The sequence below is a fragment of the Trichosurus vulpecula genome, chromosome 5 (assembly GCF_011100635.1).
Source record: "Trichosurus vulpecula isolate mTriVul1 chromosome 5, mTriVul1.pri, whole genome shotgun sequence".
In the NCBI taxonomy this organism is placed as follows: domain Eukaryota; kingdom Metazoa; phylum Chordata; class Mammalia; order Diprotodontia; family Phalangeridae; genus Trichosurus; species Trichosurus vulpecula.
This window is the reverse complement of record NC_050577.1, coordinates 61,507,661-61,533,822: the sequence shown is the minus strand read 5'-3', so window position 1 is coordinate 61,533,822 and position 26,162 is coordinate 61,507,661. Positions and strand designations below refer to the sequence as shown.

The window sequence follows — 26,162 nt, the reverse complement described above, 5'->3', positions numbered from 1 at the left end:
TTCTCTCTACTTGTTGACTAACTGGCTTGTTGATTGACTTCTCATTTTTTATTTTTATTCTTTATTAATTATACAGGCTTTCTCTTGTTAATGGTGTAATACGTAAGACTATACTTTAAAATATCCGAGATACCTAATTCATAAATGTATATTAACCTTTCTCTCGGGCAACAAATATTTAGTGATCCCTGGATAAGTACTTTTCAAAACCTAAAACCAAACTAGAAGGGGGTTTTGTAATATTTATCCGAAATGATCAGATTTTCAACTTCTTCAAAGTATTTGACATAGAAGATATTCAGGTCTCTTTTAGTAGTTACAGAACTAGTGCTATGTAGTATTCTCAGTCCACCTATATTTTGCAAAAATACCCAAAGATATTCCATCTAACCCTATTTTTGCTCATAAATATATTCCGTATCATGGTATAAAATATATACTTGTAGATGATGACAATTTCTGATGTCTATCTGCTAATGACTTGTGAAATTGTCAATGTATGGGTTGTGTAGTAGAAAGAACCCTAACCTAAAAGTCTAAAAAACTGAGTTTCTCTCCTGGATCTGCTTTTTACTGGTTGCATAACTGGGAACAAACCACTAAATTTCTCTAGTACTCAGTTTCCTCATCTCTCAGATTTAGAGATTGGATTAAATGAGCTCTGAGAACCTTCTCAGCTGTTAAAATCTATGAGAGTTCAGAAATGGGGGCATAGTATCTAAATGTACTTTTTAAAGGTAATGTGTTTATCAAAATCGAAAGGATCTGAACACACAGGTAACAACCAGAAGGTGAGCCTTGAGATGTTGCCATAGAAGGCCTAGTTAAAGGAACTGGGATGACCGGATAGCTCTCTGTAAGTATCTGAAGGGCTCTAATCTGAAAGAAGACTTAGCTTTGTTCTGATTGGCCCCAGAGAACAGAATTAGGATGAATGGAGGGGATTAAAGGGAAACAAATTTCTGCATGGGAAAATTGTGCTAGCTCTTCACCTACACCTTTTTAGAATCTTTAGTGTTCTTAAAGGCTCAGCTCAGGAAGCCTTTCCTGACCTTCCCTAGTTGTTAGAGTTTTCTCCCTCCTCTGTGTACTTGTATTCCCCCACCCCAATAAAGTGTCAGCTTCTTGAGGATAGATACTCTTTTGTCTTTGTAGCCCCTGAAACCACCCAAGTACTGTGCATGCTTAAGAAGCGTTAGTTATATTTTATGTAAGTTTAAGCTTCCTAACAAACACAACTATCCCAAAATGGGAAAGATCAAATTGGCCACCTCAAGCAGTATAGATCTTCAAGTGAAACCTGGGTGATCACTTGTCAGGATTGTTGTGGAAAGGACTTTTCAGCTATAGGTGGGACTAAATGGCCTCTCAATTCCTGCTCAACCCTGAGGTTCTGTTTTTTTTTCTGAAATGACCAGAACATTTACCACCAAGTGATTAATTTTTATAGCCACATTATCCAGTAGGGCATGAATAAGTTGCAACCTTGTATCATCTGATCTCTTTGGGTGCTTTCTAGCTTTACCATTAGTGAATAAATTCTGAATTGATTATAATCCCTCTTAGGTCCAAAGGCAAGTTGTCTGAAGCATGGACAGTTATCCTATGTTGCATCCCAAAGCCTGATACTAGTATGATATCTTGTCAACTCCTAATTGAGCATTGTTGTGTTATTAGCATGTCTGGAATGTGTTCAATGACCCCTTGATACATCCTTAAAAGTTGTACTTTTTTATTTTTCTTTGTTTTCATTTGGGAAGTAAGATATTTTTATATGAATTTATTTTCACATCATTTGTCTTTTTCTCCTAAAAGTAGCAGGACTCAATTATTCACTAAGATTTTGACCAGTTCTAATAGGAAAGTACTAACTGTTCATTTCCAAAGAAGATAAATGTAAAAAGAAGGGGTTTTTTTTTGTTAAATTGCAGCAGAATAGATATAGGTTGGACATAAGGAAGAACTTGAGAGTAAGTGATGAAACATTAGAAAGTCTGTTAAGAAAATCCTGAAATCTCCACCTAAAACTTAAAGCATAAGATAATCATCTGCCTTTGATGGGTATTTACGTATCTAATATATAGATACATATATGTGTGTACGTGTCTGTGTGAGAGAAGAGAGAGAGATGGCAGGGAGGGAGAGAGGGAGGGAGAGAGAGAGCGACAGAGAGAGAGAGGCTGGACTTGATGATTTCTTTAGTTTCCTTCTAGTTCCAGGATTCTAGGCTTCCATAATTTTATGTCAGTGATAAGCCAACTCATTTTAAAAACTTGAATTATTTGAAATATTATTTATAAAGTGTTGCCCTTCTATATCGCTTCCAAAACTTTTCAGCCAATTTCATTGCTTTATCGTCTGTCATGTGGCCTCAAACTTAATGCAGTGTCATGCTCTAAAAAATTTTCTATTAACACCATGTTAGTCTTTAAATGTGATTTTACTTCAGCCTTAGTAGTGCAATAGTGATGCATCTATCTTTGATTTTCTACAATTTACCCTTCTACAATTTTCTAAAAATAACAAGGCAGTAGTAAGTAGATAGTAATCAAATCCTTTATGAGATTTTTCTGCTTTTCATCATCAAGAAATAGCAGAAAATAAGTAGTAATGATCACAGAAAGATTTTCTAGGGTAAATTTACAAATGGTCGTTTTTGAAGACAACGTTCTCTTATAAAATAATATAGAGAAAGTTATATCTTAATCCAGTATCACTGAGAAAAACCATAGCCTGATCAAGCCCAGTCCTTTTGATAAGAGCTTTGAGTCCTGATGTGATTCTTACATAGACTTACATGGTGTTAGGAAAATAATTTAACCTCTTTATGCCTTAGATTACTCATCTGGGAGATGATGAGTACTTCCAGTGAAGCCAAAGCCTAGTATGACTTTGATAGAGCACTTAAGATGACTTTAAAAAAATCAAGCCAAAAAAGAAAAGTATCATGACCAGTAAGATATATTGGGATGCCTAGGAGGAAGTGGACTACAAGTCAGTTATAGATAAATAATACCATCACAAATATTACTTCCTAAAATTAGAAATATTCTGTTTGTGGATGATATGCTGGTTGTACAAAACCCTGGAACACCGTAAGGCTTCCTAAATGAGATTGTAATCATTCAGAAGGCTTTGCAGAAGAGATGCAAGAGATGTTTCATCTTCATTTTTCTGGATTCATGATTCATCAATGTGCTGATCTGACTTCTAAAGTCTCCCAAAGTTGTCTTTCTCTATGAAGTTTTTATCTTAAGAATTCTTCTTCTGGCTCTACTCACTTGGCTCTGCATCAGTCCATAAAAATTTTCCCAATTTCCTCTCAAATTGTCCATTTCATTGTTTCTTAAGGCACAATCATATTTCATCATTTACAGGTTACAATTTGTTTACCATTCCCCAATAAGATATCTCCTTAGTTTCCAGTTTTTTGACTACCACAAAAGAACTGATATAAATATTTTTGTACGCATATATCTTTTTACTCTTTTTGATTTCTTTGGAGAATAGGCCTAGTAGTGGCACAGCTAGGTCAAAGAGTTTAGTAGCCTTCTGGGCAAAGTTCCAAATTGCTTTCCAGAATGCCTGGACCAATTCACAGCTCCACCAACAGGACACCACTGTAACCCTTCCAACATTGCCATTTTCCTATTTTTTCATCTTGCTAGTCTGATGGTTATTACAGGAAGCCTCAAAGTTGCTTTAATTTACATTTCCTAAGTAGAGTGATGTCAAGGATTTTTTCATATGGTTGTTGATAGCTTAGATTTCTTCCTTTAAAGACTGCTTTTTGCATATCTTTTGACCATGTATCTGTCGGGGAATGGTTAGCTTTATAAATTTGACAATATACATACATACATACATACATACATACATACATAATACATAATACATACACACACTATGCACACACATATTTTTTTTTTTTGGCTTGGGCACTGAGAGATTTCCTATACTGCTGCTCTTGTTAGCTTTTACGCCATATTGTCATCATTGTGTTAGGATCTCTAGCAACAAACAATACAGCCCACTCACTGCATGACACTCTTTCCCAGGGATGCACAACTCAGGGGACCACAGGGGAAGCCACCCAGGGAACAAGATTCCCCAGAGCTGCCCTTCTCTGTCCTACAGAGTTCTCCCCTGCTTCCTCCTTACAGTACAGTCAGACCTTCATTACAAGGTACACTTTAAAAATCCTGGCCCAGAAGCTTCCTCTAGCCTGCTCATATAGAGGCTGGCTCCAGGCAATATCAGAGATGGAAAAAGGAGAGTGTCCTCAGTGGAGTTATTGGGAATACCTACTGCCTTCCCATCCCAAGGAACATTACCCTGCCTTCTTGATTGTGGCAAATCTCCTACAGCCTCCTGTCTTCTGTAGCAAGAAACAACCAAGTTTCAGGAACTTAGAATAGTCACATTAGAGGGGTTCCCCAAAAAGGTTTTTTGAGTTTATAAATAGGAGCCGACGGATTAGTGACCTGTAAGGCTTTGTACCCCACCAGAGTGGCCAACATACCCTTCCCCTTCCCCCCACCCACACACACATTAAGGGCAACATCTGTAATGGATAGAGAGCCAGCCTTTGAGACAGGAAGACCTGGGTTCAGGTCCTGGCTCTAACACTGGCTATATATCCCCAGACAAATCACTTAACCTCTCAATGCCTCCTCCAGATGATAAGACTATAAATTGCTAAGCAAACACTGATGATCTTTGGGAAAGGGAGTTTCCTCACCAAGAGTTCCATATAGTGATGAAAGCACAGGCACTGTATTTTTTTAATCACCTTTTCATACTTAGGTCTGCGATCTCTTCCCACTCATATAGAGCATCACCTCCCACCTGTTTCAGTCTCTGTGATTCTTGTCCAAGTCTTTCCATAAATCCTATCAAGATGATTTGGGAAGTATACTAGAAGCATTCCTCAGAGAGCCCTGCAAATTAACAATGGTCAATTAGCTTAGGGTTTAAAAAAATTAGGCCATACCTGGAAGACATCAAACTCTAGGCAAGAGAAATGTAATAAAAATGGAAACCGATAATGCCAGTGTATTTCTAGCTACCGATGGGCACGGTCCTCTGGTATTTATTGTTATTGCTTTGGAGAGTGTAAGATGTGCTCATCACAATTTTATACTGAAACAAAGTTTTTTCAGACGAATCAGTTTTTACATTCAGCTTTATAAAGATGCTTTCCTTTGTCTGACAAAATTAATAAAGCTCTGGATGGTGATGGATTAGCTTTTTAGTCACCAGTGTAACTACACCTGCTCATTTTAAATGTGCCCACTTCTGTTTCACACTTACTTAAAATTTGATGCCCACAGTTTTTTTATTACACTTTAATAGGAAGTACCTCTGTAATTACTTTACTTCATAGAATTACTTTATCAAAAAATTAAATATAAATGTTAATATATACAAATAATAATGTCATATTAAATGTATGATACAAGAAGTAAAATAACTGTTTCTAATAAATATTATAATATTAAATGTCAGTAACATCTCTGATATTGACTACAAAAAGTATATCTTTCTGGTTTTATAAAAGGTTAATAATTTATAACTGATAAAATAGATGACCACATTTATTATTTTTTCATACACCTGAAAGTTTTAAAAGGAATCATTTAAAAGGACAGTTTCTTCTGAATGAAAAAGAAATTACTTCTGAAAACAAGAGAAGAGAGTTTTCTCAAGCAGCCTCCTTCACACACCTTCCCTGCCCTCCTTCAACCAGATGTTTTTGCCAAGTCCTGTCCTCTTCCAGCTGCCACTGCTTCTCACATGAACTGTAGAGGTATCTTTCTTGGCCTCTGTCTCTTGGCTCTCCCAGCTCCAGTTCGTCCTGGCAAAAGAATCTTCTTAAGTACTAAAGTGTTTGAAAAAAAAAACCTTCTGTGATTCCATATGTAAATTTCATTCATGTGTGCATATGCACACAGAGACACACACACACACACAGACACATGCACACACACACATATATGGTGATACTCCCCAGTCATTTGATTCATTCTTGGTTTCCTAGCCTGCAAATTGGAGAAAATAATGCTTACACAAACTACCTTAAAGGGATTTCATGAGGAAAGTATTATGTTAGCATTAAAATACTGTTTAAATGCTCTGTTTTAATTATTATTGAACATAGACTTAATTATAAAAGTATTTTTGCTTTAATTATTTGAAAATTGGAAATTTATGTACAGAATCTAGCAGGTTTCCACTAACAAAAATATTTGACTAAGGAAATCACCCACTTCTCCAACCAAGGCAGTTCATGGATTGTTAACTGTTTTTGACAGAAAATTGTTTCAAGTGATTTCAAGCAAGCAAGTTTAGATTTTTATGTGAATATATAAACATATATACCTAAATGTTTATAGGTATTTATTATGTATACATGTATATATTTCACATGTAAAATCCAAATTAGTATACTGTGCTTATAAGTGTATATGTATAACATACCTATATGTGTGGGTATACACATACATATATACCCAATTACTTATATATAATTATACATGTGTGTATATACACATGTATGTGTGCGTATGTGGTGTCTGTGGGTGTGTATAGATATAGATGGTGGTTGGGTGAGTGTATAGTGTCAGCTCCCCACCCCATCCCCAGACTACTTCTCCTGCCTGCTTCCACAGCCATCATCCTGGGAGAAGGGCTCTGTGGAGAAGGATCTGGTCATCCCCACCCACTGCTAACCAACTGTTACTCACAGGGCTGACATGCCAACCTACCCTAAACAATGGACACCTTGAGAGAGATAGAAAGCAGAATATGCTAGGCAGGTCCAGTCACCACTACTTTGAGTACCCTCTCCACTCATATTCTAATGGAGATAACCCAAGACCTCAAACCCATAAGCCTTCAGAAGAACAGTACCCCATTCCCCACAAACCACCAGATCTGCTTCTAGCCCAGCCCCCTTACCCTCCATTGAGGGAAGAAGTCATTATGATGAGGGGGCCTGCCTTCCTTATTGCCACCAGCAATGAGTGCCACCAACAGAAAAATGAGCACAAGGGCCTCGTAAATGGAAGCCCCATCCCCTACCCTGGTCACCTGTCCTGCTTCTAGCCCGGCCCTTATGGCCATCGTTTGGGAAAGCAAATCTTGCAGAGAGAGGGCCAGCCATCCACACCAACTGCCCCTCACTGAGCAGGCAAAGCAGCTTAGCTGAAGAAGCAAGGGACCCTGAGGGTAAGACAGGAGGCTTCCTGGCCAGTCAAAACACCATCACCACTGTGACCACCATCTATCTCCCCTTAGATCCTTGAAAACAAAGACTGGGTTTTTGCCTTTCTTTGTATTCCCAGCACACAGCATAGTGCTGTAGAAATAGTAAGTGCTTAACAAGGGCTTTGTTCATTCATTCACACCTTCCTTTGATTTCACTCTTGAAACATTTTCTGATTGAGTCCTTTGGAAAGATATATAAGAAAATTGCCCATTGGGACTGTATGATTCTATGTGTAATATAGAATCTCCCACTCCCCAGAATTCCATTTTTACAGTTTTCTCATTTTTCTGGTGTATTGCATATTTCTTTCATAGTGGGCAGTAAATGTTGTATTTCTAAATTCATTCCCACCTAATCTGATGAGAAGATCATTATCCTTTCCTCAATAAAAGTGAACCAAACTAATTCAGTTAAATTCAACCAGCATTTCCCAAGCTGACAGAGCAGGTGAATGGCAAACCCACAAGTAAATGATTCTCTTGCACCTTCAGTATTTGGTCTATATGGTAAATGAGCTGTTGGCCTGCCCTGAGCTGAGCCTTCAAGAAGGGCTGAGGTTATCAGGTGGTCACATCAGCACTTGCTGCCTTCCCCCTAGTGCACCTGCTAAGCAGCGCACTGCCCCAGCCTTTCCTTGGCCCTTAACCCTTCCAGTCTCACCTGTGGGGGTGAATTGTGTGTGCTGCTCACCATGAAACTGAGGAATAGGAGTCAGAACCTTAGATACAAGTATAGCCTCAACCTTCGGTTTCCCAGTCCAGGATGACTTGCTACCTTAGAGTGCACAGTGTTTGAGCATTTTCAGAGGACTCTGATTTATATTACTGTAATCCCATTGTTCTCAGTCTTGGCATCATTATTATAAAGGACGCTCATGATCAGGCATTACTCACTTGTTCTTAGAAGTCCAGTTAATAGGTATCTTCCTGTGTAGCTTTCCTGTTCTCACAGGTGCTGTATTCTTTTTACTTTCTCACCCTTGGGTAATGAATAGACCTAAATTAAATTCAAAGTGCTCACTCACTCCTATAATCTATCTAGTCTTCCTAATGAACCGGTGTCTTCTACCCTTTCTCATCCCCGGAATTGTGCTTCCATGTCTCCATCTATTGAAGGTTTCACTCTTTCTTTAAGGTGCAGGCCAGTTTCTTCTTCCTCCATCAAACTTTTCTGGGTCATTCGAGCTAGAGGTGACCCCCTCCCCCCTCACATTTCTCATGCCACGTGGTTTCTTCTCTGCTCTGTGCCTAATCGAATTCCAGCTTACATTCTACATGACTCCTTCCAGTTTTTCAAGCTGTTCAAAGATAAGTCCTCTGTCATACATATTTGCATGCCCAGAGCCTTGCAACCTGTAGGAGATTAATAAGTACTGCATGATCCCTCCATATCTTCTCATCAGGCCAGATGGAAACACACACCCAGCCACTGCTGGACTTTGTCCAGAAGGGTGCAAAGAAGCCGCAATTTCTGCAAAATAATGCCTGATTTAGTTCCTATGGGTGCGGTATCCATTTCAATGTATTTTATTGCCTTGCTAAATTTTGGATAGCATGATTCATAGTACACATGATGTAGAATATAATGAGCATTACCCTGTAAATTAGAGAAAATGCTATTTGACTTTTTTGCTAGAGCAGGACCTAGCGGTAACAATGTTAGAATGTTTGGATTTTTTTTACTTTGTTTTAATATTATTATATGTTCCATTTCCCCACAAGCCTAATAAAGAATACTAATTGTGATCCAACACACTTTAGTAAATGAAGTATAGTGGATACAATTTCTGATTGCTGTAAGGAAAGAATAGGAGATCAGATTATGCAAGTTAGTCTTAAATGAAGATTAATGATATTTAATATCCAAGACCCAGCCTAGATTCTTAATTTTCTGGTTTAATTCTGTAATGCAAATTGACAGATTTGCATGTTGCATTTTCACTTAACCTTTTGTCACAGAATGGTAGCATTTTTATATGTACCCATATTATTTTTCTGAAGATGATTTTTTAGGGAAATAAATGTCATCCCTCTTTCTTTTTGTAACAACAAACCCAACATGTACTGCAATTAATGTTTATATAATAATTCCTTTAAACTGTTTAATTTTCTTAGATAGAATTATAGTCAAATGGGTCCTACCTAGACTGCCACTTATTTTGCCTTCTGACCTTAAAAGCGTATTAAAGAGAACTGCCTTTCTTTAGCATGTTGTATGTCAAATGACTTCACAAAATGTAGATTTTATACATCATCGGTGAGCCCTGAAGATAGGAAAAGTATGCACAATGGGTCTAACAAGACATTGAAACTGTGTCTTACATTTGTGGTAATTAGTGTTTGACAACTAAAATGCATTTCAGCTGCTCTACCTGAAAGGCTTGCCTAATTAAAAATAACAGGGAAGAATTTGTTATCTACTGAATTCTTCTAAGGAAATGATAAGAAAAAAGATGATCATGGCAGGTGGTCATTTTACCCTTTAAGATACAATGAAGAAAACTAAACTGAGTCCTTCATTTATGTCAATAAAGGAACTGGACTAGGAAAGTTAAGGAAATCTGATCAGTTTGCCAAGAGCAATGGGTTATAGATCTGGCGCATGCTTATTTTGAAAAGGAGATGTGAAATTTTAAAAACCTAGTTATTTGAGTGAGATAGAATTAAATTTAATAAGGATTTTACAGTTGAAATAAGGTTTAGACAGGCAGACCTAGTAGTCATTTTAGTTCAAGTCAAAGTAAGGAATAATAAATTCTTCCTTTATTTCTACCAACACACTGGACTTACTCTGAAAAAGAAATAGGTTCCAAGTTTTCAGATATCAAATATAAAATCATTGTTGTAAAACTTACTTTTTAAATTTTTTATGTCAACTCTTTTGTTAATTTATTTAATATTTTTAGTTTTCAGCATTGATTTTCACAAGAGTTTGAATTACAAATTTTCTCCCCATTTCTACCCTCCACCCACTCCAAGATGGCATATATTCTGATTGCCCCGTTCCCAGACATTTCTCCCTTCTGCCACCCCACTCCCCCTTACTTTCTTGTAGGGCAAGATAGATTTCTATACCCCATTGCCTGTATATCTTATTTCCTAGTTGCACGCAAAAACTTTTTTTTTTTGAACATCAGCTTTTAAAACTTTGAGTTCCAAATTCTCTCCCCTCTTCCCTCCCCACATCCCTCCCTAAGAAGGCAAGCAATTCAACATAGACTGCATGTGTATCATTATGCAAAACCCTTCCACAACACTCATGTTGTGAAAGACTAACTATATTTTGCTCCTTCCTATCCTATTCCCCCTTTATTCAATTTTCTCCCTTGACCCTGTCCCTTTTCAAAAGTGTTTGCTTTTGATTACCTCCTCCCCCTATCTGCCCTCCTTTCTATCATCCCCCCTTTTTTATCTCTTTCCTCCTTCTTTCCTGTGGGGTAAGATACACAATTGAGTGTGTATGTTATTCCCTCCTCAGGTCAAATCTGATGAAAGCAAGATTCACTCATTCCCCCTCACCTGCCCCCTCTTCCCTTTCTACAGAACTGCTTTTTCTTGCCACTTTTATGCAAGATAATTTACTCCATTCTGTCTCTCCCTTTCTCCCTCTCTCACTATATTCCTCTCTCATCCCTTAATTTGATTTTTTTTTGGATATCGTTCCTTCATATTCAACTCACCCTGTGCCCTCTGCCTATATGTGTGTGTGTGTGTGTGTGTGTGTCTGTGTGTGAGTGTGTGTATTCCCTTCAGCTGCCCTAATACTGAGGTTTCATGAATTATATACATCATCTTGCCATGTAGGAATGTAAAGAAAGCAGTTCAACTTTGGTAAGTCCCTTATGATTTCTCTTTCTTGTTCCCCTTTTCATACTTCTCTTGATTCTTGTGTTTGAAAGTCAAATTTTCTATTCAGCTCTGGTCTTTTCACTGAGAAACCTTGAAAGTCCTCTATGTTGTTGAAAATCCGTATTTTGCCTTGGAGCATGATATTCAGTTTTGCTGGGTAGGTGATTCTTGGTTTTAATCCTAGCTCCATTGACCTCCAGAATATCATATTCCAAGCCCTTCAATGCCTTAATGTAGAAGCTGCTAGATCTTGTGTTATCCTGATTGTGTTTCCCAAGTACTCAAATTGTTTCTTCCTGGCTGCTTGCAGTATTTTCTCCTTGACCTGGGAGCTCTGGAATTTGGCGACAATATTCCTAAGAGTTTACTTTTTGGGATCTTTTTCAGGAGGTGATCAGCGGATTCTTTCAATTTCTATTTTACCCCCTGGCTCTAGAATATCAGGGCACTTTTCCTTGATAATTTCTTGAAAGATGATATCCAGGTTCTTTTTTTGATCATGGCTTTCAGGTAGTCCAATAATTTTTAAATTATCTCTCCACGTCAGTGGTTTTTCCAATGAGATAGTTCACATTGTCTTCCATTTTTTCATTCCTTTGGCTCTGTTTTATAATATCTTGATTTCTCATAAAGTCACTAGCTTCTACTTGCTCCAATCTAATTTTTTAAAGTAGTATTTTCTTCAGTGGTCTTTTGGACCTCCTTTTCCATTTGGCTAATTCTGCCTTTCAAGGCATTCTTCTCCTCATTGGCTTTTTGGAGCTCTTTTGCCAATTGAGTTAATCTATTTTTAAGGTGTTATTTTCTTCAATATTTTTTGGGTCTCCTTTAGCAAGTCATTGACTTGTTTTTCACGGTTATCCCACTTCACTCTTATTTCTCTTCCACATTTTTCTTCTACTTCTCTAACTTGCTTTTCCAAATCCTTTTTGAGCTCTTCCATGGCCTGAGACCAGTTCATGTTTTTCTTGTAGGCTTTTGTTGCAGACTCTTTGACTTTGTTGACTTCTTCTGGCTGTATGTTTTGGTCTTCTTTGTCACCAAAGAAATATTCCAAAGTCTGAGTCTGAATCTGAGTCTGTTTTCACTGCCTGGTCATGTTCCCACCCAACTACTTGACCCTTGAGTTTTTCGTCAGGGTATAACTGCTTGTAGAGTAGAGAGTACTTTGTCCCAAGCTTGAGGGGCTGTGTTGTTGTTTTCAGAGCTATTTCTGCACAGCAAGCTCTGCCACACCAGCATTCTTCCTCTCCCAGGAACCGCCAACCCAGACCAGACTCAGATCTAAGCAGGCTCTGCACTCCTGCTCTGATCTGCCATTTAATTCCTCCCACCAGGTGGGCCTGGGGCCAGAAGCAACTGCAGCTGTAGTTCTGTAGCTGCATCTCCTCCGCTGCCCCAGGGGAGGTGGCCAAACCTCGAACTCCTTTCACCCTGTCCCCTGCAGTTTTTCCCACTAACCTTCTCTGTTGTCTCTGGTGTTGGTGGGTTGAGAAGTCTGGTAACTGCCACAGCTCACCGATTCAGGGCTCTAGGGCCTGTTCCCCAGGGACCATCCAGGCTGTCCTGGACTGGAGCCCTGCGTCCCTCCACTATTCCTTGGGTTCTGCGGTTCTAGAATTTGTTCAGAGCCATTTTTATGGGTGTTTGGAGGGTCCTGGTGGAGAGCCAAAGGCAAGTCCCTGCTTTCCAGCTGCTGTCTTGGCTCCGCCCAAAACTTACTAAATAGTATAAAGAATTTAAATCTTTGACTTTAGGAGAACCTAAGATTTTAATTTCTTTTCTAAATAAAGATTACCCATTTGGTATTTTTGTTAGAAATCTGGTCCATTCTTAATTGTTTCATAGAATTCTTAACTTTTTGATTTAAAAAAAAGTCATCTCTTAGATCAAAATAAACTATAATAGTATTCTCCTAAGTGTTTCAAAAGAAGTGCCAATAGCTTTCATGTTTGGGAGAAATGTTTTTCTAAAAAGAAAAAAGAAAGAAAGAAAAAAGGCAAGGATATTTGTAATTCCCTCCCACAATCGTTTTCCTCTAAGCTTTCTAATATTCACATTTTCTGAATTATCTTCACATTAATATAATCCATACCTTGCTTTCAATATTGTAAGCATAAATCACATTTATATAATGTATTTTAAGGTTTATCACAAGCTCTCATCACAACAATCCTGTGAATGGGAGATGATTACTCCTTTCCCTCATGCAGATTGCAACCCTCTCCATAATTTAATAAATGGTCTTTGAGAGAGTTTGTGGCCAAAAAGTTTCCCCCTCTAAAGCTACCCTGGTTTATTTTCCTTCCCCAAGCTTCAGCTAAGCTTGTCATCAAACAGCAGGCATCCATTCAGCCCTTTCAGACTTTGACTTGATAGGGCCTGCTAGAGCTTGTGCCTCACCTTTGAGAGCCCAAGGTCTTCTCCCCCTGATAACAAGGCACTGGAGTCAGACTTTAGGGGAGGACAGTTCGAGTGTCCCATTTCACAAGTAAAGCAATTGAAGTTCAGAGAGGTCAGTTTGCATGTGTTACACAGCTAGGTGTTAGAATCAAGATTCAAACCCAAGTCTCCTGCCTCCAAATCAGAGGAAGAAGTTGTAGAAGCTATAAATGAACTTCCAAAGAACAAAACAAAATAAAAGAAAACTCCAGGACCACGTGAATTTACCAGCAAATTCTATCAGACCTTCAGAGAATGTGTGCAAAAAAATAGCCAATTCAGTCTCTCTTCAGATTAGGTCCCTTAGAATATAGGCAAAAATAATATTCTGCTGAGAAACACAGGAACCTCACAGGAAAGATTAATACCAGGTCACATCCTCAGACTGTTATTCAGATAGTTATGCACATAGACTGGAGCCATAGTGGTCATTAACCAAGTAAGTGGTTAACTCATTCTCAGGTAATCAGTGTAAGAACAAATATACGTTGTTATTATTAATATTGCCTTATATTAGTTAAAACATGGAACATATTTGTATGTGATCCCACATAAATATGTTTATATTTACATTCACTGTTAAACCATATATTATGAATTGTAATATACTGTTCCCCATTCATAAACTTCTAATTAAAGACAAATACCAAATGCTTTTTAAAGGTAGTAGTAGGGAAATGATAGTATAGGCTACCCTAAGTATAAGCTGACCTCAGTATAGCTGGCTATACCTATATTAGCCTGTAATATCAGGTTTCTCTATATATAATAGTCAGCATTTGGGGGAAGATGCTTTTATCCTGGTTCAGTTCAGATAAATTACTCCTTTATGTTGTGTATAATTTATATAATACTTATCTTTCCATTCAAACTAAACAGGGTTTTAAAAAAACAATGGGGAAAAAAAGCAATCTAAAGTTTTCTTCTACATGACTCAGATTGTTTTGATCAGTGACAAACTTAAAATTACAAGTTGCTCTGGGTGTTCCTAGGTTTAGTATTCTGCTTGAAGGCTTGCCTGATAGATTCATTTTTAAGACTGTCTAGTAAATAAATTGGGTCATCTTTTTTTTAGCTGAATTACTCCATCAGGCCCATTTCTACCTTTGCTTGAGGCTCCCCACCTCAGCCTACCACTGTTCTAAATTATGTTTTGTCTCCTCTGTGTAAAGTAATGACATAGTGTAAACTGATATGATATATTTCAGAAGGCTTCATTGGTTATATGAAGAACAATTGGTCAACAACTGGATTAATTTATTTTTTGACAGTACCCTTATTCCTTCTTTTCTTAATTTCTTAGCTAATATTAATTCCCTATGCATTTTCTCATACTGGTAATATAGCCTAGCAAGCACAGCAGGGCAGATGATCCAGTTCTGGGTCATCCCTAGGGTTTTAAGTACAGACCAAGGGTGATCCTAAATGGTTCCATCCAAGCTGGGATAGGCTCAAGAGTCCCATTCAAAATTGGGTCTTGCCCAGGTCAGAGAAACCTTAGGAGCCACATGGTTTTAAGGCTTATTCCATGTCTTAGTATCCAAAAAGAATCTTAGTGATCCACACAGGTCTTAGTGACCCTCCTCCCCAGGATGTTTCCTGAATCAGCTTAGTTTCCTAGGTGTTGAGAAAGGACCTAACTCAGGCCAGGATCCTCTTAGTTCAGGTTCATTGAAAATGAGGGATTTGTAGGTCATTCAACAGTCAACAAAAGGAGGTTTAGTTAGACATAGCATTGAAAGGATGTTCAACCAGGATTCTTCAGAACCTGGCCTGGGTAGATAGATGCAGCCTCCTTTCTTTCCATATGGAAATGAAGTTGGTCAGCAGGAAAGGGTGTGGTGACTTCTGTGGTCTGAAGGGCCTAAACCTCGTGTGGGTGGGCCACTTTATAGCCTTGAATGAGGAGGAAGCCACAACCAATGCCACCAGATGTTACCAGAAGCTGACAGCTTTGTTGCCTTTTAGGAATAAATTTAGCCTAACCTGTGTTGGCTATGGAGGGGAAAACCTTAGTAGATATTGGTCCTATCACACCAGGTAACCTTTGGACCAATCTCTTTAGGCCCGCCCTCATCCAAACCTACTATTCAGGTATTGTACCAGGCCCCCAGGTACCATTTGCTCTAGAGTTTGCCCTATTTCCTTCAACGTGAAATAGCTAACTGTGAGTCTCCTATCTGTTCCCTGGCCATTTGTCTCCAGATTTCACATGCTAACTTTTAAGAAGTCTCCAGCGTGGTAATGTGCTTCAGCAGTTGAATGATAAGCATCATACTAAAAACATGAATCCTAACTACTTACAACAAATAGTCTATCCATACCAAGTACCCTGGTCATAATAACCTAATAACATTGGCAGTAATTCTGCTTCATGGCTTTTAGAACTAAAGACCACTTTCTACAGCTTTCATATCACTGGAATCACAGTTCACTTTTTTGCTTTTTGTAGTCAGACAGCAAACATTGATTAAGAGCCTGCTATGTGCCAGGCACCATCATAATACAGCCCTCAAGAAGCTCCCAGTCTAATGGGAGAGAAAACATGAAAAAATACAAACAAGGTATAGATGGAATACATCGAGATAGTCCATAGAAAGAAGGTGCCAGCATTAAGCTCAGGGGAGGAGGGGAAGGAAGCTTCTCAGAGAAGGTGGGATTTTAACTGAGGTTTTGAGGAAGCCGAGGAGGGCAGGAGGCATGGGGTACAACCCGTGAAAATGCCTAGGGTCAGGAGATGGAATGTCTTGTTCAAGGAACAGCCAGCATACCTATGTCACTTGATCAAAGCCTAAGTGTTGGAGAATAAGGTATAAGAAGATTGGAAAGGTAGGAAGGGCCAAGTTGTGAAGGGCTCTAAATGTCAAATGGAGGATTTTATGTTTGCTCCTGGAGGTGTTATAGGGAGCTGATCGAATAGTGGGGTGATTGGTCAGATTTATGCTTTCAGAATACTAATTTGACAGGAGTAGAGGATAGACCAGAAGGGGAGAGCCTTGAGGCAGAAAGACCAACCAAACCAATAACATCAATATATTAACTTTTTTCTGTCTATATCTTAATCTAGAGTAAACATAAATCCGATGATGTCCTAGTTACATGATTAAATTATCTTCTTAATTTTTGCAACCTCTCCTAACTGTCTATTTCCCTGTCATGCCCTGCTCAGAAAGCTCCTGTGGCTCCCTATTCTTGAGGCTAATATATGAACTTCTCTGCTTGGTATTCAGTGCTGTTCACAGTCTGGGTCCAGCCTACCTTAACATGTGCTCCCCTTTACAACACTCCACTGCAGTCAAAGTGGCCTATTTGTTTTTCCTCCTACAGAGGATTCTCTGTACTCCCATCTTATGCATGTGCTCAGGTTGCCTCCCACTCCTAGAATGCACTCTCCCTTCCCCTCCTCTCATTAGAAGACCTAGAAGTTCAGTTCAAGTGCTACCTGCTACCTGAGGTGCTTCCGACCTTCTCCCTCTCTGCCAACTAGTATGCCCAACTCTGAAATGACTTTGTACTTTGTGTGGATTTCACGTTTACTTGTCTATTTAGGTGTTGTTTCTCCCAATACAACCTCAGCGCCATGAAGACAGAAATCGTTTTTATTTCTGTATCTCTGCAGCCTAGGATGGCAGCTGGCATATAGTAGGCATATGCTGATTGGTTGATTGAGCCACTTATCTAAAAACTTCTTACTGGTTTTCAATTGTTTCTTTAAATTATTCAATATTTGTTATGTGCCCACATGCATAAAGGTAATACGAAAGCCTGATCATTCTACAAAGACAACTAGGTGGCATCATGTATAACATGCTGTACTTAGAGTCTAAAGTAATATGAGTTCAAATTCTTACTTTGACAGTTATTAGCTGTGTGGCCATGGACAAATCACTTAATCTCTCAGCCTCATTTTCCTCATTTAGAAAAGGTAATACCTACTTAATAGGGCTGTTTGGAGGATCAAATGAGATGCCATATGTAAAGCATGTGGCAAAACTTAAAGATGTAGCTAATTATCATTTCTGATTTACTCTGTTCTCCAGTTAGTTCCATCACTTCCAAATCTTTTGCCATTTGTTTTCTGAGTTTCTTCTTCCTGTTTCCTCATTCTTTCTGCTATTCTATCAGTTAAAAAAAGAAAGAAAGAAAGAAAGAAAGAGTTGGTTTTTATGTGATCTAGCCATTTATTTAAATTTTCCACAAATGTTTCTAAAATTTTGAAATTTTTTTTGCCGTCATGGCCTAAGGTTTTTTACTTTCATTCAGTTCCTTTATTTCATCTCATAGCATGGCTGATTTTATTCCTTGCATTAATCCAACATGTTTATCATTTATAAGTCTTGAGAAAAATTTGTTTCTTTCTGATGTTATTATTGGTGGTTTTTCAATTTTTGTTTGTCTCTTGGAATCTTTGAATCTGTAATTTTTTATTGTGTTAAAGCTCTTTTTTAGATTGATCATTGATTTTTAAATTTTAAGGATTTCTGGTAATTTTGCTTCTTTTGTTTTCCTCTTACTGTTTGCCCTCCACAAAATCCCATCCAAATTCACCAAGACTTTACCCAGAGAGTGCAAATTCTGGAAGGGTCTCCTATGCAGGAAACACTGTAAGTGTGGTCCTGGGTATAGTTCAAGTCTTCTGTCCAAGGACCAGCCTAGCTAAGTGCAGAAACACTTCGGCCCTTAGATTTACCACTTGGTTACAAAAGTTATGTCAACCCATAGTAACGAGGATAGGCCACTTAAAAGGGAGGGTAGTGAAGGATGTGAAGAATCACAGACATTTTTGAATATAAACATTATGTTAGTTATTTTAATATGAAATGTTTGTCCAAAGACCAATAAATTGGGATTCTTTTAGAAGAACTGAACCATATTAATATCAGCATTTTCACAATAAAAACAGAAGACAAAATGAAGTTGTAACTAAATGGAAGGATGTCTCATGGTTTCATCTTGCAAAGGTAAAAAAAGAAATTGGTTCATTTGGTTTCATCATGTCTCCAAAGGTAAATGAAAAATAATTTCACAATCTCATCTTTGAATATTTGGTGATGTAGTACACAAAAAAAAAAAAACTAGAAGAAAGATCACTGCAACTTATGTACCTGCATCTATTGCAAAGAATAAAAAGGTAGAAAAATTCTCTGAGGCATTAACAATATCCTTCATACCAAATAAAAACATGCTTTGATATCTGGTGATTCCAGTGCAATAGTAGGTACAGGAAAGGATGGAGAAAAATATGTTGGCTCAATCTCCATGTCTCAGCTTTTGAGAAATGAATGAAGTCAAAGCCTTAGAGATTACTCAGAAGATGCACACCTATATATCATGAGTGACTTTTTTTCTAAAAGAAAGTTAGAAGGTACTGAACATTGGTGAGCAAAATAACTATATCCAAAGCTTAGATCAAGTCCCACTACTTCCATGAAATGACTTCAGCCTGCAGTGATCTCTTTCTCCTCCAATCTTGCATCTTCAACTGCCTTCAGACATCTCAAACTGGATGTCCAGTAGACATCTTAAATTCCTGAAAAGACCTTGGCCTGGAAGGGCCAGGGTCTCCCAATGCATCCTGGGCCATCTCCAGTTGACCTAGTGAATATCAGGCCACTGGACTCAGGTGGCTCTGGAGGAGAAAGTGAGACTAGTGACCTTGCACAGCCCTCCCTCGCTCAAATCAAAGTCAACTGCAATTCATGTCATCATTTCCCTGATGTCATGGTCCTCTTTGAGAACAAAGGAGAAACACAACCTAAATTCAACATGTCCAAAACTGAACTCATTATCTTCCCCCCCAAACCCTCCCCTTCAAGATTTCCCTTTTACCATCAAGGGCAACACTATCTTCCCAGGCACCTGGGCTCACAACCCTAGGCCTCACCCTTAACTACTTACCCCTCATATCCAATCTAACTCTCCCAATACACCCCCTTCTCAGCTCTGATACTGCCACTATCATGGTATAGGCCCTAATTATCTCTCACCTGGACTAGTGCAACAGGGTCCTGGTTGATTTGCCTGCCACATCCATCCTCCATTCACCTGCCAAAAGGATTTTCCTAAAGCACAGGTCCAACCGTGTCACCCCCCTACTCAATAAACTCCAGTGGCTCCCTATAGCCACCAGAATCAAATCCAAAATGCTCTATTTGGCATTCAGAGCCCTTCATAACCTAGCCCACCCTTACCTTTCCAGTCTTCTTACTCCTTATACCTCCAGCATACACGTTGATCCAGTGTCACTGACCTCCTAGCTGTTCCACAAACAAGACACTCCATCTCTCAGCTCCTGGCATTTTCTCTAGCTGTTCCCCATACTTAGAATGTTCACCTTCCTCCTCTCCATCTCCATACTTCCTTGGCTCCTTCAAGCCCCAACTAAAGTCCTGCCTTCTACAAAAAGCTTTTTGCAGTCCTTCTTAATTCTCATGCTTTCTCTCTCTTAATTATTTTGCATTTGTCCTGCATAAAGCTTTTTTGTTTATATGTGTGTGTATGTGTATATATATATGTATGTGCAGGGGGGGGAATGTGTGTGTGTGTGTGTGTGTGTGTGTGTGTGTGTGTGCTTGTTGCCTCCCCCATTAAAGTGCTCCTTGAGGGCAATGACTGGCTTTTGCCTTTTTGTATCACAAGTGATTAGCACAGTGCCTGGTATATAGTAGGAGTTTAATAAATGCTTGTGAAATGGATAGAACACTGGGCCTGGAGTCAGGAAGACTCCTCTTCATGAGTTCAAATCCAGCCTCAGACACTTATTAGCTGTGTGACCCTGGGCAAGTCACTTCACCCTGTTTGCTTCAGTTCCTCATCTGTAAAATGAGCAGAAGGAAATGGCAAACCGCTCCAGTAGATCTGCCAAGAAAACCCAAAATGGGGTCATGAAGAGTCAGACATAACTGAAAAATGACTGAAGAATAACTCTAAGCAAATAGTACTAAGAAAGAAGGTTCTTCCTTGATGTCATTGCCTGTTGAGGAAATATTCTTCTTTCAACAATCCCACTAAATACTCTTGGGTACTAGAAGGTTTCAGGGAGATCTCAGTGTTCAACTTGACATTTTATTACAGTAATTTAAAATAAAGTTATAATCTTTACTTTCAAGAAGAAAGTTTGTCCCTCTGTATCTGAGAGTTAAAAGAAATGGAATTTCCGTTTGCATTCTATCATTCTACATAATGATTTAGTAAGGCCTGGATTGACTGTGAATTTGTGTTTGATTATTAGCAGGAAAATGTATTTGTAAAAGCAGATATAAATTTTCAAATTAAAAAACATATTCAGAGTATAGGCTTGAAGAATAGCCAGTTATTAGGTATATCATAAACTTAGGTATATTAGATGTTTTTAAAACTTGGTGATATTTATTCAACTTGTAGTTTTAGCACAAATATATGTTTTGGGAATAACCTGAGGATACAAGTTATCTTTTGAATTGAACTGAATCCTTTTTTTATAAAATCCTTTTTTATAAAATAATTGAATGCTATAAGATAAAGTTCCTAATTCTACAAATAATTTCTTGATGACCATAAAAGACTGTTTTTTTTATTTGAGTCTTTAAAGGTACTCTCTTCTTTTAAAGGAATGTGCCTTTTGACATTGAAGTATGAGAATTCAGCAATATGTAACATTATAGGTTCCTGTCATTTTATTTTCTTTGAACTCAGCATTTGCTTTTTCTAGATGCAAAGGATTTTACAGAACTAAGTTGGGGGGAGGAAGGGAAGAGTAATCTCATAACCTCATATATTGTGGGTAACATTCTACGGACTAAAAAAAAGTATGAAACAACAAATCAATTATCTAAAAATTCTGGTGCTATGCTTCCCATAAGAGGTAAAGATTTTTCTGTTTAATGTTAGAAAATTTTTGAACATGGCAAGTGGGCGAGTGGGTGTTATTTGGATATCTAATTTAAATTTTTATATCTGTTTTACTTCTGGGGATCTATTTTTGTATTATTGTTAAAATATTGAATAAGTTGAAAACTGCCTCATTTTAGCATTTTGTATTCAATATGGAGATTCCATCCCAGAGCGGGCTTTTCTGATGCACAATCTGAATGCTTGTGGAGTCACAACAGCTGTCCCCACACCACGTGGTATCCTCCATTACTTTACTGTGGAGACGAATTTTTGGCCCAGTGTTTGAGGAATATTGGACACACATGGTTTAAGTGACAAAGCAGTATGCTTATGCATTCGTTTGACTCTCACAGCTACAGTTGGCTCCAGATTAGAACAGGGAGAATACATTCACACCACGGCCACCCTCCTGGCTGCTGGAGGAGCTACATCACAGTGGGCTCTGTCGCTTCCAGACACAAAACTTAGGATTGCTGAGGAATTACAGATTCAACCAAGTGCCTTACAGCAAAAGCAGATGACAACGGAGTGCCAAAAGAGCACTCTTTCCTTCATAGTTTCAAATCTTTTCTTAGGGGTGTGTTTTTATTTTATTTTTAAATATTTAGTAATAGTTACCACGACTGAAAACCGTGAAACCAAGAGGATTGATCACCATAACATTGGGTGGTTTTCTGGGTGTTGGTGTTATGATTATGGGTAAGAGCTCAGATTTTTACACATGTTCAGTAAAATTTAGATTAGGCAATTTGGGTTTTTATTTTTTTTTTTGGCCTTTCAGAAGGATGTGGTACTATATTGTCATAGCCAGATGCTACAAATGAGGAACTAAAATTAGATTCATTTTTAATGCTCACTGTTAATACGTACCGCATTTTTGGAAATCTAATCTAAAAGAAAGTGTGAATTAGAGGATTGTTTTGTGATATGAAGTAATGTTTTACACTCTTGACGTTTTAGACAATTTTGTTGCTCCTAAAATGTTTATTATGCATTTGTTATATTTCATGCAGAAATATGATGATTTGATATTGTGTGAAATTGCTTTGATACATTATATTTATGTGGTTAGAATACTGTATTAATGTACATCTATATGCAGTTTCAACCTCCTGGTATTCATGGTATGATTTTGTACTGCAAGCTTTTACATTGAAATTCAATTTGAAACTTAACCCCTTTGTGTTTCTCAAACCAAATGTATTAAAGAGTCTGTTTTTCTAATGATTCCAAAGTGGACTTTGAGAAGGAGAGCACACCCCCGGCTATGGATGTCTTCACTGTTCTTAGTAGTGTCCTATAAATTCCCCTTAAAAATACTAGTAGTCACCCCAAGACCTCTTTTTTCCTTCCTACACAAAGTTTAAAACATCAAAGAGTAAATTTTGAAGGTCTTCTGACACGGAGAAGAATTACATTCGGAGTTTTCTCCAAATATCAAAGAGGTCGTAGCTGCTGAAATGTTGCACCCAGCTACGGACTTCGATCTTGGCTCTCCCCAAGGACCACCTTTTCATATAAGTGAATTTCTAGGTGCATTGTAGTGGGCTCTACAGATGAATATGTTTGAGGCTTTCAGCATTTAGCGGAGACGAAATAGAATGATTGATAAAATCCTCCGACTATTGGCTATTATTTACTGACTCCTAAGTGGCAGGTTGTATTTATGCCAATTTATCTGCTTCAGGGAACATTCTTGATAGCAGAACAAAGTGAATAAAAGTAGTTTGCTTTGCAAATGAATGCAAATGGGAGAGCCTTTCGGAAAGCCCTTTTAGAGGGGCAGTGCACGTTGATTATGAGTGAAGCTGCCATTTGGACATGGTGAAAAGAGCACGCTTGGACCATTGATTGGGGGAGACAGTAAAAAGTCAGGAAGGGCCGTTAAGCTTGCGGTGCGGCAGGCGGATGTCAGTGTGGTTAGAGCACAGTAGGAGAATGACAGGGAGGATTAGCGTCGGGGAGAAGCTTTGCTGGAGCTGCGGAGATGGTCCCTGGGGTCACTCACCTCTGACTGTTGTTCTGGGCTCCTGGATCTGTAATGCAGACTGCCTGATGGATGCCTGTTCATTATCGGAAATGGTGATTAGAAGATGTATTTGTCTCCAAGGCTTCTTTAAAAATAAAAATTAAAGCGAAATAAGGTTAGTTTTAAATAGCCTCTTCTCTACTTACAATTTCTACTGGGTTGTTTTGTTTTGTTTTGTTTTTAACGTGGAGATGGCTGCTACCACTGGAGAACAATAATTTAATGTAGCAAAACTGCGAATTATTGTGCTATAATTAGTAGCTATTTGCTACTGATTGTCTCTTGATTTGATCCGTTTTTGATTTAATTGTTGATAGTAATAGGGAAAATGTTGAGAACTTGTGTTTTTAATTCAAATCTTTCACTTTGGAAGCCTGTTTATTTTCTGATTTTCTGATGATAGTTAAAATGGTTGGTTTAGTTTTCAAAAGCCATGGTCTACTCAAAAATAAACTGCAACTTTTGTATAATTAAGGATTTGAGTCTTAGCATGTTAACCTGGAACATTCCTAATTGCAGTGGCATCCCCAGATAGCCTAAAATCACCTACTGGCTAGTTTGAATTTACCTAATCAATTACTTTTTGAGAATGCAGACTGTACTTTAGCACCACATAAACAGAAAACATGCCACTTTTCAGACACAGTCTCTACCTCTGTTCTGATTCCAAACATCACATGGTGAAACGTGTTTAATTTATACTTTTAAGTGGTCTTTGCTTTCTTTGAGTAGAGAACTTTTAAGCTAATAATAACTCCTAGTATCTTTGTGGTGGTTTTCTTACAACAGTCCTGTGAGGTAGGGAGTAAATGTATTATTACCCCAATTTAAACATAACAAAGGCACCGAGAAATTAAGTCACTTGCCCCCAGTTACAGCCACCCATGCCTGAGCTCCAGGTCTTCTGACTCCACACCAGTGTCCCTCTCCTCCGCATTATGCCACCTCCCAAAATCCAGGACCTTCTTTCTGAACCAATGATTGTTGCACATTTTCCCATCCATGAGCATTAGGAAATACCCCATTTCCACGCATAAGGCTTACTGAACACCAGTGATATACAAACTTTACATGCGAGTAATTCCTGCCTCTTTAAAAATGGAGTTTGGCTCACTTTATGTAGAGAAATGACCGGGGCTTCTTGAGATGTCCTGTTTCTTGTGTGCCATAAACAGCTGTTTCTCTTGAACTCTAGTTCCTAAAATGGGAGCCACACTTTATTCCACATCTAATTCCTAACATGAGAAATCCTCGTAAGCTGTTAGAACTGTATTAAAAATGTAGTGCATTTTGCAAAAAGTATTGTGGTGGGTTATTTATTAACATTCTTGATGAAACATTTTGGCAAGCAATTTTTCCAATTTCCCATTATTCTTTTTTTTTATGTTTTACAGGCACCTGAATGGACAGAAGAGGACCTCAGCCAGCTGACAAGAAGTATGGTTAAGTTCCCAGGGGGGACCCCAGGTCGATGGGAAAAGATTGCTCACGAATTGGGTCGATCAGTGACAGATGTGAGTTCACTCAGATTTGCATTGTATGGAGAGTGACAAACCAGAACAAGACAGGCTGTGTAGGAGAAGGCAGACATAGATGGGGTCCGACATTGTGTTTGGAGGAAGGCTGCGATCCTTTTAGGACCTGGAAGTGAACCATTAACTAACTCAGCAAAAAGCAGATGTCTTGCCTGTCCCCTGCCCCACAATTAACAGCTGTAACTGATCAGCTGGATGGGGGCTTCCAGGCTTGGCGAACTGAGCTACTGTAAGCTAATCACAGGAAAACTATGGCAGTTTGGGTGTTTATAGTGACCCCGTCTAACTGAAAGAACAGTTCAGTAAAATAGAATTGTATTTCAACTGGATTTTAAATATATGTATACACATATGTATATGTGTGTGCATATATATATAATTTGTATTTACATATACACATCTAGGCACAGATAGCTATTGGTGTCTATACAGGTGGTTTGCATTAATTAAAGTTAAATTTTTTTAATAATACAAAAGGCTTTTTTGTCTTTCGTACAAAGTTAATACCTTTCAGTTTAATAAGTTATATAATCAGGTGAAGGGTAAGATATGCCAAAAATAATAACCTGATTGGTTGTACCAAAAAGTTTGTGCTAAAACCTTTTTTGCCATCTTCCTAGTAGATTGGGAAAGAAAGGAGCTTCTTCTATTTAAAAACAAAAACAAAAAAAACAAAACACAATTTTTGGCCATAGTTTTGATTTGCCATACTCCATAGATAACCATTATTCTAGAACTGGAGGGGTTAGTGGAGGCAAAGTTTTAAATGAGTGCTTGAAGGGACCTTGGAGTTCATTATTTGATTTCCTTGTTTTATAGCTTAGTGTCAAAGAACTGAATTTGCCCAGCTAGTCGCCAGGAGAGCCAGGATTTGAACCCTGGTCTCCTGACTCCACATCCAGGGCTCTTTACACTACCCTTTATTATGCTTTCCAGTTTTCATAGTATTTGTCTTGGGTCTTGATTTAAACTCAAGGAAAAACCTGGCAAAAAATGTTTCGTGGTCCATTTGTAATGAAGGCAATTAATCACATACATTTAGAAGTCATTTTCCTGGTAAATTTCCACATTTGGCTTTTGGAAACAAATGGGAACTTGGAAAAACTGATGTCAGAGTTTTTTTTTTTCCATTTTGAAGAATATAAACAAAATTAGCTGTTTGGAAA

General features: G+C 38.2%; 1 protein-coding gene across 1 annotated transcript in view; it reads left to right on the top strand.

The window, feature by feature from the left end:
* Positions 1–26,162, top strand: part of DNAJC1 (DnaJ heat shock protein family (Hsp40) member C1) — a 268,811-nt gene that overhangs the window by 204,657 nt on the left and 37,992 nt on the right. Inside the window, exon 9 of the mRNA XM_036759852.1 lies at positions 24,856–24,975. Within this exon, the coding sequence (XP_036615747.1) occupies positions 24,856–24,975 (120 nt within the window). The remainder of the gene's footprint in view (positions 1–24,855; positions 24,976–26,162) is intronic.